We start from the raw sequence: 14,312 nt of genomic DNA, 5'->3' as shown, positions 1-14,312 counted from the left end.
GCGTTCGAATGCTACGCATGTGCTAAAATACACGCATATATTCCCACAACCAACGCAGCAAAAGAAGCGACAACGACGAGGGTCGCGTTCACGAAGAAAAAACTATTCCAATTTTCTTTCCTTCTTTCGTTTCGGCTTCGATGATGCCCTTAGTCTGCACAATTCACCTTTAATCCTTCACCTCCCATCGGAGAAGGCGAATCATGAACTCGATGGGGGTAGAAATCGCAAAAGGTAAGTCCTTTGCCAGCGTTCGCCCCTCTGTGATTTAATTAGTTCCTCTTTCGATTGAAGGTTTGAAGTCCTTGATTTGATCTCCACGCAGGAGGAGGAGGAGGAGGAGGAGGGGGAGGAAAGGGAGAGAAGAACCTGGAGAGAAGCTTCACAACGCCTAGTTTTCCGTCGCAGTCCCTTTCCGCTGCCCGACCGGTACTGGTGCTATCGAATTCCGGAAAGCGATTGGACCAGCCGTCGCCGTCCTCGACGCCTTCGCCGACGGCGGTGATGTCGCCCTCCGCGGCGGTGTTGGTGCTTTCGAATTCCGGTAAGCGGATGGACCAGGCAGGGAGGAAGAAGTACGTGAAGCAAGTGACGGGGCGGCACAACGACACGGAGCTCCACCTCGCGGCGCAACGCGGGGATCTTGCGGCGGTGAGGCAGATCCTGAGCGAGATCGACGCGCAGGTGACCGGAACGGGAGCGGAGTTTGATGCCGAGGTGGCGGAGATTAGGTCGGCCGTGGTGAACGAGGTCAACGAGGTGGAGGAGACGCCGCTGTTGATCGCGGCGGAGAGGGGGTTCCTTGAAATTGTTATGGAGTTGCTCAGGTACTCGGATAGGGAGAGCTTGGCAAGGAAGAGTAGGTCGGGGTTTGATGCGTTTCATGCGGCAGCGAGAGCAGGGCACCAAGGTGAGGGGCATTTAAGTTTCTAATTCCTTTGTGGGATTGAAGTAGTAATCTGATTGTAAAACTATTGAAAACTATTGCAGATATTGTTAAATGAGTAGAAAGATGTGAACTTTTTAGAATGCTCGAGAGGAATACTGAAGAATGATACATATGCGAGCCCTTATCTTGTGTTCTTTTTTTCTTTTTACTTTTTTTACTTAAACCCTTATCTTATGTTCTAGATATTAATTACTGGCAATGTTTGATAGCTAAATAGTGGTCTTATTCTCTCAGTTGTCATAGGTGTGGTTGTTTTTGTTAGATCACAGGGGCAAAAGTTGTAGGTTTCTGTACTTTTACTCTTTGGATTTTAGCTGACATCATAACTTGCAAAACAGGGGCCTGATGTTGGTTCCCAAGGTGAACTGTGAAAATCCTTTGATCTTGTTGTTTCTAACAATTCCTGCCAGTTGGAACAAATCTACCTAGTTTCGTTTGTGAGATTTTAGGTCTTTTGTGACTTCCATCTGCAACCTGTGCAGCATGGTATCACTCCTGAAGACAAATCATGTTTCTATGACATGCAGGCATGCTTTATTTAGATGTTCTGCTAGTATAATTATCCTCCATCTGTTTTACTTTTCTAACTCATTGTGTACAGCAATTGTCCAGGTACTTTTGGATCACGATTCGAGTCTTAGCAAGACATTTGGTCCATCGAACGTTACTCCACTTATATCTGCAGCAACAAGAGGCCATACTGATGTAGCGAATCTGTTGCTGGCACGAGATGCTGGTTTAATTGATTTATGTAAAGCTAATGGGAAAAATGCTCTGCACTTTGCTGCCCGCTCAGGCCATGTAGAAATAGTAAAAGCATTGCTTGATACAGATCCACAGCTGGCTCGAAAGACTGACAAGAAGGGGCAAACTGCATTGCACATGGCGGTGAAGGGAACAAATAGTGATGTTGTTAAAGCTCTTGTGGATGCTGATCCAGCCATAGTGATGCTGCCAGACAGAGCTGGCAACACAGCACTGCACGTTGCAACAAGAAAAAAGCGGGCTGAGGTATTTGCCTTTTGATGTTTTAAAAGTTGTTTCCTTGTTACTCTGATTCAATGCTTCAATTAGCTTTTTATGGCTCCATAACTTTTGCTCAGAATAGTTCGAATCAGCTTCCCTTTTATTTTTGTTTCTTGTATATATTTTTTTCTTTCTGCTTGCAGCTTTATTTAACACAGCAGACTTTTAGATAGGCAGCATTTTTCATAGTATGTTTCATAACTTGTGGTAATTAGTTGTAGTATATCTGGGCATGTGGTTACACTCAAATACATTCTGGGAAATCCCCAAAAAGGTAGACATTCAGAGGGGCTTACTAATGACGGAAGAAACTTTCAACATTGTGGTTAAGTTAAGCACTCTTTATATTCCATTCATTCTGCATAATAATCCAATCTATGCCTGTGCTCTGTTTTTAAATGATTTTAGTTGCATGATATTTTGGAAGACAACTTTTGCAACCTTTATTTTGGATCGTTCTATTTCTATTTTCTCTTCCAGCCAAGTTCAGTGTATTCTTTTCAGCTTTAAACATAGCCTTCTTCACCGTCTTACCTTCTGCAAACCATTTATACACCATTCTGTGGTATGATTGAGGTATAGCTGATCATCCCATTGCTTTCTTCCTTTACGAGGAACAGTATTTAAGATGTACATGATTCTACTAGCTTTCTCATCTGAAACAGAGTTTGGTTTGGCTCGGTGAGTCTGATACTTGCGGCCCTTCTCATTTAGAACAACCAATTGAACAATTGAGCCATAACTGATCTTTCTTTTGGTTCTTTTCTTTTCTATTTAGTTACTTCCTCTTCTTTCAGATTGTAGATGTGCTGCTGCGTCTTCCAGATACACATGTGAACGCATTGACGAGGGATCATAAAACTGCTTTTGACATTGCGGAAGGCCTTCCTCTCTCAGAAGAGTCTGGTGATATTAAGGAATGCTTATCCCGTTATGGTGCAGTAAGGGCCAATGATTTGAACCAGCCTCGCGATGAACTGCGGAAGACTGTTAGTCAAATTAAAAAGGATGTGCATATACAGCTGGAGCAGACCAGGAAAACCAACAAAAATGTTTATGGGATTGCAAAGGAGCTCAGAAAGCTCCACAGGGAGGGCATCAACAATGCGACTAACTCTGTGACTGTGGTTGCCGTTCTCTTTGCCACAGTGGCATTTGCTGCAATCTTTACCGTGCCAGGAGGAAATGAAGATGATGGCCTAGCTGTAGCTGTCCATACAGCATCATTTAAAATATTTTTCATCTTCAATGCTATTGCCTTGTTCACTTCTTTGGCTGTGGTGGTGGTTCAAATTACACTCGTAAGGGGTGAAACGAAAGCAGAGAGGCGGGTTGTTGGGGTCATTAACAAGTTGATGTGGTTGGCCTCAGTTTGCACTACGGTTGCGTTCATCTCATCCTCTTATATCGTGGTAGGTAGACATTTTCGGTGGGCGGCGGTGCTGGTGACATTAATAGGCGGAGTGATAATGGCCGGCGTTCTAGGAACTATGACTTACTATGTTGTTAGGTCGAAGCGGACCCGTTCCATTAGAAAGAGGGAGAAATCGTCGAGGAGGAGCGTCTCAAACTCATGGCATCACAACTCGGAGTTATCTGATTCTGAAATTGACAGGATTTATGCAATCTGAAGGGTGTTCGTAATCTCTCTCTTCTTTTGCTCTGTATCTGGAATCATTATCGCAGGACCCTGCTATTTATAAGTGCACCATGCCACATGTACTTGTAATACCATATCTATGCGCCTGTATGATGTCTAAACTAATCTTCTTATGGTAAAGCAATCATGGTTCCCGTATATGTTCACTGTTTAATCCATTATTTACTGCTTGCGTGTATCAGATGGTCATCAAACCAGCTGGTTTTTTTTTTTTTTTTTTTGTTCAGGATAGGTAGTAGAGCATTTTAATCTTTAGGGACAGAAAATCTAAGTTGCTGAGTTTCATGGCTTAATGTTAAATGTATTGCAGTACTTTGAAATTGGATTCATTCAGATGACTCGAAAGGTGAAGCCAAGTAAATAGTTGACATCTTTATTGAAGGGAGATCAAAGAAGCAGGAATGAGAATTATCTTTTACTTTCTAAAACGATTATTACTGATCAAATGAATTATAAACGAAAAATTATCGCAATAATGTAAGCGAGCTAAGAGTACCAAAGGAAACGCGAACCTCGGGGATCCGATGGTAACGGGAAACGCCTTGGGGGACGTAGCGACCAAGATTCTCTCTCGCGAGGCTTTTCCTCTCCGTAAATATAAACGCGGGGGGAGAAGCGAAGGCAATGGAAAAGGTCGGTCCATTCCTCCGATCACTCTCGCCTCTTCTACTTCCTCTCCGTTGTTGCAAAAAGATGGCGTCCATTAGCGCGGGAAGCAGCGGAGACGCGGGGACTGCGTTTAAGTTACTCCTCTCTTGCCCCTCCGGTCTCCCTCGATCTCGGGTAATCTCCTCCCTCCGATCTCGCAATTCGAACAGAATAAATTTTGTTTGCCTCCCTGTCTTGCCTTCCGGTGAAGAATCAAAGGTTTCGACGTTATTTCCGAGTGTAAGGACGTGATTGAGTTGATCGATCGATGTCGAGTTGATGCGCTATTTTCTAATGGCGGAACAGTCTTCTCTTTAGTTCAGTTACTTCACGTCTTCTTGGTTTTAAAATTATCTTATTTTGTTAAATGAAGGTTCTCGTCAGTTTCGATCGCTCTTACGACAGGACGACTCATCCGGATAGTAAATTGGAAGAATCTATCAATGAGGTATGAAGTTGGTATTCTTTCTATTCTCGAACTTTCTCTAGGATGTTCAATTTTGAATAATCATGCAATATCTCGATGTCGAAGTCCTTTGGACAAAATTCTGATGAAGGATTGCGCAGATCTGGAATCATCGACTCCAGAAGAACCCATCTCTGTACAGTGGGCTGAAGTTTAGGGTATGCAGTTCTTGTTCAACTTTAACTTTCATTATTTTTCTTCTCTGAAGTCATTTTTTCCCTGCTCAATTTTAAATAGCTGTGGCAGTAACAACTGTTAAACATTACAAACCTTATATGTGCCAGTGACTAATTACTTTAAACAGCGCATTAATGTTAAATGCACTAACAATTATAGAATCAAAACACTAGAATTGCTTTGAGCCAAGATGATCACTATTTGCCCTCTATCTGTGCTTTAGACATGTTATCCAGTTTATGCCTTACTAGAAGAGCTTGCATTATAGCTGACTTAGATCATATTAACTCTTGAATGTTTTGCTCTTTGTTGTTCTACTTCTATCATGCTCCTTTGCAACTTTGTCTAAGTTTATATGCAATGTGACTGCTATTACTCATTTCAGTATGGCGGACATGCCGTCCACGATGTGAATGGTTTTGGCCAAGAGTCCTCTGTTTGCCTTCATTTGGGTCTGACAGATTACAGGTCATCTTTTCCTTCTATTTTAGTCCATTCTTCAGTTTTATCTGTCGAAATTAGAGAGAATGTATTCTTTAGGTTTCTACTTCCTTTGATATTTATAGTGTTTATCATAATGAGGCTAACGTCATTTTATCCTTCTGTTTAAGTGACTTTATTATGCTATTTCTGGAAGAATGAAATCTCGACATGTGAAGTATTTCATCTTTCTGATTTGTAAGTTTTAGGGCTAAGCAATTTCATTTTGAGACAAATTGCGTAGTCAGAGTACTTTCCTCCTCCATCTGCAAGAGTTCAACTCTGTCAGGTAGGAGATCAGAGTGAATGTTCATTTTTCTTTGCTTCCTTGTGGGATGAGGCAGATACATATGTCAGATTCTTCTGTTTGGATCCTACCCTTCAATAAAAAATAAATAAATAAAAAACCTGCTGCATATTTCTAGACACTTCTTTTGCTACATTTCTCTAGGTGCATATTTGGAATGGGTTCTTTTGTGGACGACTTAATGCAAGTACAACTCTACCTTCAAGATGCTTCTATCTTAATAGTGGCTTATTTTGCTTCCCTTGTGGGATGGGGGTATTTTTTTTTAATATAAGATTGTTGCTCCTAATGACATACAGGTTAAGTGCTGTATAGTCGCAGAGAATTTTCTAATGTCTATGTTTAACTAATGATTTAGTTGGATATTCGCTTATTTTGATCTGATCAGTTTATCCAATTCTTTTACCATATTCAAATTTCAATTTCAGATTAACATTTAGTGTTGTTTATCTTCTCATTTCTATTTTGCTTAAGTGAAGTTCTAGATTTTCTGCAAGTGCTTTGTTTGATAAATCTTTGTTGTTGCTCCTCTCTTTTGGATATTACTACTGTGAACAGAGAACTTTTATTCTGAGTTTGCATATTTTCAGGACCTTTGTGGGGACAAATTTGAATCCTCTGTGGGAGAAGTTTCTTATTTCATCGGAAGGTATTGCTTGTGGATTATGCTTAAAAGCATATAAGTCTATTAACAATTCTCAGATGCTAAAGATGCAGACATCATTGAAGTCACAATTATATTGATTCTTGGACTTATCAGTTGCGATGCTGAATCTAAGTTCCAAAACTATCATGACATGTGATCTTTTGAAAGTAGGTGCAGATATTTCTTGGTTTGTTCTACGTATTTCTCAGATGAGATTTTTATGTTTTCTACTTGACCATGTTGCATTGCATGTGTGTCTCCAATATGCCCTTTTGATGCAACTAGCAGTTCTCATTTGTAAAAAGTCATGCTATGACTCTTTTTTTTTAAAAAAATCTTCCGCCGATCAACAATTTAATTTAACTTAATTTCTTTCAGATGACACATTACGGTGCCAACATATGTCAAATCCCTTGGGCAATGGTGCAATCGTAGAATCATCTGACAAAAGGATACTTATACTGCAAAGAAGCTACAATGTGGGGGAGTTCCCAGGCTACTTTGTCTTCCCTGGAGGCCACTCCGAGGTAACCTTATGTCCATTTAGAGTAGATTGGCAGACGACACTTTCAGATTTGCGAGAAATATGAGCTAAATGGTAGCTTATGTCAAATGGTTGCTAGGTGCACTGGAACAGTTTTTCAGTTGCTGAAATGGGATGAAATAATACTAATTTTCAGTATGTAAATGTTGGCTGCTACATAGTCTGTTTAATATATCGAAGCTGGCTGCTTTTAAAGATCAGAGACATATACCATATATGCATTACAATTTCATAAATAAGATCTAAATTGGAGTTATCCCACTTTTCTTCAATTATATGTATATATACACACACACTATGGTTTCAGTAAAGTTGAGTGAATGGGTAAGGAATGACCTGTTGGAATGACTATCCAAGGTAATTCTTCTTTGTCTAACATCCAACAGCTATACAGAATCTGTCAAGCAAACCATATATACTCCTGTTGCTTTTACATGGAAAAATCCTCAATATGGCTGTGAGAAGATTGTTCATGTGGTGTAAAGCGTAATTACTGATGAAATATTTTTTCCTGCAGCCCCAAGAAATTGGAATTTCAGCCCATGAAACTGATAAAGGTTCAACAAACTCTGCGCTTCTCAATGAAAAAGTTTCTCAGGAAATGTTTGACGGCATCATACGTGAAGTAGTTGAAGAAATTGGAGTTCCTGCAGATTCTCTGGTAAAACAACCATCAAGTTTCTTAATTATTACTCAATCCCTTTCCTTATGATTCTCCTAGTTGAATTTGCAGCTTATCCATTGTGTCATGTCAGACAAAATGAGAGGAATGCTCATAATGCTTATTTCTAATAAGTTGGCATAATCTTGTCTCAGAATTCACAATATACTTTACCAAACAATATATAATTATTGTCCAATTCACTCTTGATAACTTTATGTGACAAGGTCATTACACGTGAGAACTGTAGGCACTTTCTTGTAGTAATTGTGAGCATACAAATAGATGGAATGTATCTTTAGATGTCTTCTGAAAAACAGGCATGATTTTTAAGCATCTTAAGTTTTAAGACTTACATTATCTGGTCAGCATATTTGTTCCAAGAAATAGTTCTTCAATTATCATCTTTGACCAATCAGAAACTGAATAATGGGATTGTTTATTGGTAATCTTGTTGCAGATCTGTCTTCTAGCCTTCTAGGTTTATGACGAGTACCAGTTGCACAAAAATTGGCTCTTCTTGATTTGAATTTTGATTTTTAAAAAAACTTTTCCTCAGTCTAGCTTGCACGAACTAACTTCAAATAGTGTCTGCAGACGGAGCCTATATTTATTGGAGTATCTCGCAGGGAAATGAATGTTAGACCGACAGCTTTTTTCTTTCTGAAATGCAATAAGGATTCAAGTGAAATTCAGAATCTGTACTCCAGAGCTCAAGATGGCTTTGAGTCTACTCAATTATATGCCGTAACAACGGTTGGCTTAGATACTTACTCTGTTTGACATATTATATCATCATCTTAGTTTGTCTTCTTAACTTGTCTGGTTGTTTGAACTATGGGATATCAGGATGATTTGAAGAGAATGGCACTCCATATGCCCGGTTGCCACCGAGGTGGAGTTGCTTTGTACGAGTTGATGATAGAAGCCACCAAAGATACCTGACTTCTGGGTTGTGGATATAAAGGAACTGGAGCAATCAAAGCCCTGCAGTCCACATGGTTCTTCTGGTCTGTGGATTGCTGGCCACTGGTTTTGCTCTAGGTGGAATTTTCGTGCTATATGGAAAATTCCATTTCGTAATTTCAGTATCACTGCTTAATTCATCAGAATAATGTTTCAGAATATTTATTTACATCTTCCTGATGCATATTACTTATTAGTCTGCGATACTTCCAACTGTCATTTTAACCGTTGTTTGATGTAGTCTTTTGGAAAAGCTGAAGTTATCTGAGAATGACCCATTGGAGAGATCAAACTTTCTTCCCTTTTTCTTTCCTTCTTCTAGACCCTTGTCTATCTTTCTTGAGTTCTGATAGAACCTTTGCAGCAGTTGGGCTAACAAAGCGGAAAATAATGCCTTGAAGTGTGAACACAACTCTTCCGTCAAAGAAACAAAGTGGAGGATTTGTGTTTGCGGTAAATTCAACTTTATTCTCTACTGTGACTCATTTTTGATATGACATGAAATTATTGATGAGAAGAATAATCAAACAGTCACAGTCAAGGAGCCACCTAAATTTTTGTGGGCTTTTGACAAGACAGATATTCTTCTGGAGATTTAAAGTCTAAATTTGATGGATATTTAGTCACTAGAAAGTGAGAGAATAAATTGCATCAAACAATTTTTTTATATTTTTAATATTTAATTTTACTGAGTTCTACTTTCTAGCAATTAAATATGTTCTCAAGCAAATGTAATCTTAGTTTAAGCAATTATTAGTGGCACTTCATATGTTAGTAATGTGCTGACTTTATACCTAAGTAAGTGATTTTATTACCTCTCTTATTATGAGCTGACTTGTTTTCTCACAGAAAAACAAAAAAATAATAAATAAATAAAGAAAAAAGGTATTATTATTGTGACCTATCAATTATAAAAACAAAAGCACATTGTGATAGCAATTTACTAGCTCTAATAAACACATCACCTTCTACAACCGAATAGTATATGAGAAAACCTTTATCTTTGTCACCCTCAGCCAATAACAGCCAAATTGGGCTACTCTCTCTATTTTTTTTGGTAAAGAACCCACTCATATTAGTTCATTTTATGGACAACTTGAGCACACTGGAACTTATCTCTTTTAGACTCTTTTACACCCAACATTTGGAATCCAACACATCGCCGACTCTTTTTGAGTGAGATGAAGCTTTTTCCCTTCCAAAGCTTTCCAAATCCTCACAAAGTATTTCAATGTTCGCATACGTTGAACTAAAAAATTTCCATCCTACAGAATATATATATATATATATATTCCATCCACCAGTGATCCTCTAACCATGAAAGAGATATTTCAAAGATTTTTAATTGGTAAGAGGGTCAATATATTACGATAAATAAATATATAAAAATAAACAGTAATAATTCACGAGGTCTCTATGTAATTATCTCTTAAAAATTTAATTCATTATTATGGTAACCATCAATAAGAAAAGGAAGAACAAACTAACCACTTTTTTCAATTAAAAAACGTTCTAATAATAGACTAGGCTTGGACCGTTCCGACCAAACCGGGCCCACCTCAGCCCAGTGAGGCAGTGACGATGGGCCCCACCGTTGCCGCGTCAACGGTCAACTCCGCTCTCCTCCCTCCATCGGGTCGTCGTCTCCCTCGTCAAATCCTGTAATGGTAAATGCCAATACAAAATTCTTAAAATTTAAACTAATAATCGTACGGTACTAATTAGCTAATCCAATCGCGCTTTGCAATTTGCGTTTCTTTTAATGTGTTTAATGACATCAATTACGCATGGTTGGTGAAGAGTATGGAATTAATATATATGGCTACGTCCCATTTTGGTGTGGAATTAATGGGGAGAAGACAGAGGCAAGCCACTTCCTTTGTTGCAGTTGCTGCTTCTCTCTTGTTCCATGGATCTCTGATGAGATGATGAAGGACCCATGTCCACATGGCAGGAGTTGGATTTGGTTATGCTGGGTACTCTCATGCCCATGTGAGCTTGAATGATCTTTGTCTATTGTTTAATCCTTCTGTGCTTCTAGTCATTCCTGATGATTCTATCTTAGTGTTGCCCATGTGGTGATGAATTCCTTAAACGTGTTCTTTTGTCTGGGAAAGTTTGGATTTTGTTAAGGTGGGGTGCTTCTGGTTGCGATCTTTTAGGTTTTTCAGTATAGAATGTGTTAATCCCATGTGGATGGTCATCTTGTTTAGCATCACCCTCTTTGTATTTTCTATTGGATGCCTACATACCATTTGTTGGTTTGTTCAAATGGGATGCATTTAATTAGGCATGGTAGTGGGGAGGGGCACCCCTTTTACTTTCTTCATGGCCTTCTTCCTTCTGCTTTCTTCCTTTTTCTTATGAATGGTAGATGAAAGAAAGGCTGAGTATGGGGGATATAGGTGGATGGATTCAAAACTGTAGAATTTTTTTGTGGTAAGTGGCTTGTGGTTTCTTGCTGCAGGGCTTCATGGTGAGGGAAAATTTTCATGGATAACAATTTGATAGCTTTGTCTTTAGTTATTGTCTCCGCAGTTTGAGCTTTGAGATTTAGTTTGGTGACCCACATAGTGTGTTTTCTGGTTGGAGCATTTTATCCAAGAAGAGATCTATTGTGGCGTAATCTTTTAAGGCTAAGATATGGAGTCACCAATTGGGCAGCAGAGTTTTCGCCGGAAGAAGATGACGAAGCAGCTGACAGGGAAACGGGATGATTCTCCTCTACATTTGGCTGCAAGATCAGGGAATTTGGTGGTTGTGAAGGAGCTACTTTCGGGAAGCGTTGATGAACATTTGAAGGATTTATTATCAAAGCAGAACCAGGCAGGAGAGACCGCTCTTTTTGTTGCTGCCGAGTACGGCTATGTTGATGTGGTGCATGAAATGATCAAGTACCATGATGTTGCAACAGCTGGGATAAAGGCTAAGAATGGCAATGATGCTTTGCTCATAGCAGCCAAGCAAGGGGATGTAGGTATTAGCTCTCTCACATATCTGAATATTAACTTGTATTCGGCAACACTGCGATATTCGTTCCATAAGATAACTTGATATTTGAAGACATTTTCATAATATTACTGCCCATTGCTGAGTAAAAGATTCATAAATCTTCCTTGTCATTGTTGTAATTCTCTCTGAGTGTCAATTCTGCAAGATGTTGCAGTTACATACCACCATTTTATATTCACAGTGAGGACAATAAACTCTGTCAGTTGAAAACATTTTATCAGGATCAACTTCCATTATTGGTCAGTTCTCCATGTATCTCACCTTTACTACATAAGGTGGTGCTGAAGAGAATTTGAATGGTACTAGGAAATAAGGAAAAACTAGAAATCTCAATCACCTTTGAGAAAAATAAGTTGTCTGAGTCTGGAGTTTCTTCTTACATGTGCACTGAAGATGATAAAAATGTTCTCAAATAGCATTTAATGCCATTAAAAATGTGACAGTTTGATGTTGTTTACCTGATAGTATGGCCAAGGCACAGGCAATTACAAACTTGTTCTCTTGTTCAGAATTTGAAACCTATCCACATTTGTTATAAGTACATTAGATCAAATTATGCACTTAATACCATTGAGCTAATCGATGCATCTCCGTTACCAGATGTTGTGAAGGAGCTCTTGCAGGTCCTTCCAGAACTCTCAATGACTGTGGATTTGTCAAACATGACAGCATTGCATACTGCTGCTGCACAAGGCCATCTTGAGGTGGTGAAATTCCTCTTGGAAGCAGATGGAAGTCTAGCACTTATTGCAAGGAGCAATGGTAAGACTACATTGCATTCTGCTGCAAGGAATGGGCACTTAGAAGTTGTAAGAGCTCTTTTGAACAAAGATCCAGGAAGTGCTATCAGAGTAGATAAGAAAGGACAGACTGCACTACATATGGCGGTCAAGGGAACTAAACTAGACATAGTTGAGGAGCTTCTAAAGTGTGATCTCACAATGGTAAATTTGCTAGATACTAAGGGCAACACAGCACTGCATATCGCGGCTAGGAAGGATCGTGCTCAGGTAAACTTTTAGGACATATCGCTGCCTGAGAGCTTGCTTTGCAAAAAAGAATAATGCTCGCTATTCTTCAAGAAAATTTTCATTTGAAAACCTTATGAAAGGTAAATTGGAACCCTTGCTTTTGTTTTTCCGAGAAGTCGTAAGAGTGACGATTATTTATTGATCTTAAAGTTTATTTTAGCTTTCTACTTATAATTGGGTTCCAACATCTATACTGTCATTATCATCAATGTGGGACACATTAATCTGGGGCCTCTATGCGATGGTGGGATTCTTTGAAGTCACAGCTGCATAATTAGCAGAATTACTCTGTAGTATTGGTTCAGTGGACTTAGCAAAGTTTGATAGTTTCTCTGTACATTTGTATGAATAGGAGTTGTGCTGTACTAATACATTTGATCTGCATGGTGTTTCTTCTTCTTTTCCCTGTGTACATTTCACTCCATCACTTATATATTTCTATCTGAGTCACAGTTAATGAGAGTTAAATTAAGCATCACTGTTAGATCGGCATCACTCTTGTGTTTGACATGTGCTTGAAACTTCTCTGCAGATTATAAAGAGACTCTTAGAGATTAAGGATGCTAACACAAAAGCAATCAACAGATCAGGAGAGACCGCACTCGACACTGCTGAGAAAATGGGGAATTCAGATGTTGCTGCTATATTAATTGAACATGGTGTCCAAAGTGCGAGGAACATTAAGCCGGTAAATGCTGCTCGTGAATTGAAACAAACAGTGAGCGACATAAAGCATGAGGTCCATTCTCAGCTTGAGCACACTCGACAAACTAGAAAGCGTGTTCAGGGAATAGCAAAAAGGATCAACAAACTCCATACAGAGGGACTCAACAATGCAATCAACTCCACAACAGTGGTTGCTGTCCTCATCGCTACTGTTGCATTCGCCGCAATCTTTACAGTTCCTGGACAGTACGTGGACTCCGACAACCTAGCTCCTGGGTTAACCTTGGGGGAAGCCAACATCTCACACCAAACTCCTTTTATGATCTTCTTCATCTCCGACTCGGTGGCTCTCTTCATATCTTTGGCTGTTGTGGTGGTGCAGACTTCTGTGGTTGTCATAGAGAGCAATGCAAAGAAGCAGATGATGGCAATCATCAACAAGTTGATGTGGCTGGCCTGCGTACTTGTAAGTGTTGCATTCCTTGCACTTTCTTTCATTGTGGTGGGTGGTCATGAGAGATCGTTGGCCATTGGAGTGACAATTATAGGCGCAACGATATTAGCGACGACATTAGGCCTCATGCTTTATTGGATTATCGGGCACCATATCGAGGCTAAGAAGTTGAGGAACATAAGAAGGTCATCACTCAGTAGGTCGCGATCATGGTCGATCTCAGGCATGTCCGAAGGCGAGTGGATTGACAAGGAGTACAAGAAAATGTATGCCATTTGAGATACTCATTGTACTCCCTACACTAAACAAGCATAGAAATGAATGCTTATGGTTATCGCATTCACTGGAGAAATTTAACAAGCACATAAGAGGCTGTCTTAGGTAAAGTTAACAAGGGTTCATGTATATTGCATCATTGTAATGGCAGATGAGGCCAAATCCTTGTTTTATCATCTAATTTGCAAGCAATTGGGCCCCCACTTGCTTCATTCTTTCCACTAGAACTCCAAACACTTCTATTAGCCCTGGAATCTTCCAGGCAGTAGTAGATCACAAAAGTTGTAAATATTTTCAAATGTTATCAGTATATTCTCTAAAATATCACTATTATACATTACAC

The 14,312-nt window shown here is 39.4% G+C and overlaps 3 protein-coding genes across 5 annotated transcripts; all 3 read left to right on the top strand.

The window, feature by feature from the left end:
- The first annotated feature begins 67 nt into the window (after positions 1-67).
- Positions 68-3,773, top strand: LOC140764843 (ankyrin repeat-containing protein ITN1-like). 2 transcript variants are annotated; one of them, XM_073103647.1, is made up of 4 exons: positions 68-234; positions 329-910; positions 1,551-1,960; positions 2,773-3,773. In XM_073103647.1, the coding sequence occupies exons 1-4, from the start codon at positions 204-206 to the stop codon at positions 3,604-3,606; spliced, it is 1,857 nt and encodes a 618-aa protein (XP_072959748.1). In that variant the 5' UTR covers positions 68-203; the 3' UTR covers positions 3,607-3,773. The 2 variants fall into 2 exon arrangements, with proteins under 2 accessions (XP_072959748.1, XP_072959747.1); XM_073103646.1 differs by having other exon boundaries at positions 326-910.
- A 457-nt stretch (positions 3,774-4,230) lies between these two features.
- Positions 4,231-9,176, top strand: LOC140764240 (nudix hydrolase 9). Its single transcript, XM_073102702.1, has 9 exons — positions 4,231-4,418; positions 4,657-4,731; positions 4,851-4,907; positions 5,312-5,394; positions 6,304-6,362; positions 6,738-6,886; positions 7,421-7,564; positions 8,162-8,320; positions 8,414-9,176. The coding sequence occupies exons 1-9, from the start codon at positions 4,260-4,262 to the stop codon at positions 8,507-8,509; spliced, it is 981 nt and encodes a 326-aa protein (XP_072958803.1). The 5' UTR covers positions 4,231-4,259; the 3' UTR covers positions 8,510-9,176.
- Positions 9,177-10,264: 1,088 nt separating this feature from the next.
- On the top strand, positions 10,265-14,291 carry LOC140766242 (ankyrin repeat-containing protein At5g02620-like). 2 transcript variants are annotated; one of them, XM_073105729.1, is made up of 4 exons: positions 10,265-10,506; positions 10,998-11,507; positions 12,143-12,552; positions 13,106-14,291. In XM_073105729.1, exons 2-4 carry the CDS (start codon positions 11,174-11,176, stop codon positions 13,970-13,972), a joined length of 1,611 nt encoding a protein of 536 aa, XP_072961830.1. In that variant the 5' UTR covers positions 10,265-10,506; positions 10,998-11,173; the 3' UTR covers positions 13,973-14,291. The 2 variants fall into 2 exon arrangements, with proteins under 2 accessions (XP_072961830.1, XP_072961829.1); XM_073105728.1 differs by having other exon boundaries at positions 10,265-10,522.
- The last annotated feature ends 21 nt before the right edge of the window (positions 14,292-14,312 follow it).

This window comes from Typha angustifolia, chromosome 8 (assembly GCF_048772165.1).
Source record: "Typha angustifolia cultivar Huaian chromosome 8, ASM4877216v1, whole genome shotgun sequence".
In the NCBI taxonomy this organism is placed as follows: Eukaryota; Viridiplantae; Streptophyta; class Magnoliopsida; order Poales; family Typhaceae; genus Typha; species Typha angustifolia.
The sequence above is the reverse complement of the archived record's forward strand: the minus strand, read 5'-3'. Positions and strand labels throughout refer to the sequence as shown.

Excerpts from the sequence above, each read along its gene's own strand:
- LOC140764843 (XM_073103646.1), top strand. The coding sequence starts at position 204 with ATGAACTCGATGGGGGTAGAAATCGCAAAAG. Across the intron at positions 235-325 it reads GGGGGTAGAAATCGCAAAAG|GAGGAGGAGGAGGAGGAGGA; the intron begins GTAAGTCCTTTG and ends ATCTCCACGCAG. Across the intron at positions 911-1,550 it reads AGCGAGAGCAGGGCACCAAG|CAATTGTCCAGGTACTTTTG; the intron begins GTGAGGGGCATT and ends CATTGTGTACAG.
- LOC140764240 (XM_073102702.1), top strand. The coding sequence starts at position 4,260 with ATGGAAAAGGTCGGTCCATTCCTCCGATCACTCTCGCCTCTTCTACTT. Across the intron at positions 4,419-4,656 it reads CCGGTCTCCCTCGATCTCGG|GTTCTCGTCAGTTTCGATCG; the intron begins GTAATCTCCTCC and ends TGTTAAATGAAG. Across the intron at positions 8,321-8,413 it reads AATTATATGCCGTAACAACG|GATGATTTGAAGAGAATGGC; the intron begins GTTGGCTTAGAT and ends ATGGGATATCAG.
- LOC140766242 (XM_073105729.1), top strand. The coding sequence starts at position 11,174 with ATGGAGTCACCAATTGGGCAGCAGAGTTTTCGCCGGAAGAAGATGACG. Across the intron at positions 11,508-12,142 it reads AGCCAAGCAAGGGGATGTAG|ATGTTGTGAAGGAGCTCTTG; the intron begins GTATTAGCTCTC and ends CTCCGTTACCAG. Across the intron at positions 12,553-13,105 it reads CTAGGAAGGATCGTGCTCAG|ATTATAAAGAGACTCTTAGA; the intron begins GTAAACTTTTAG and ends ACTTCTCTGCAG.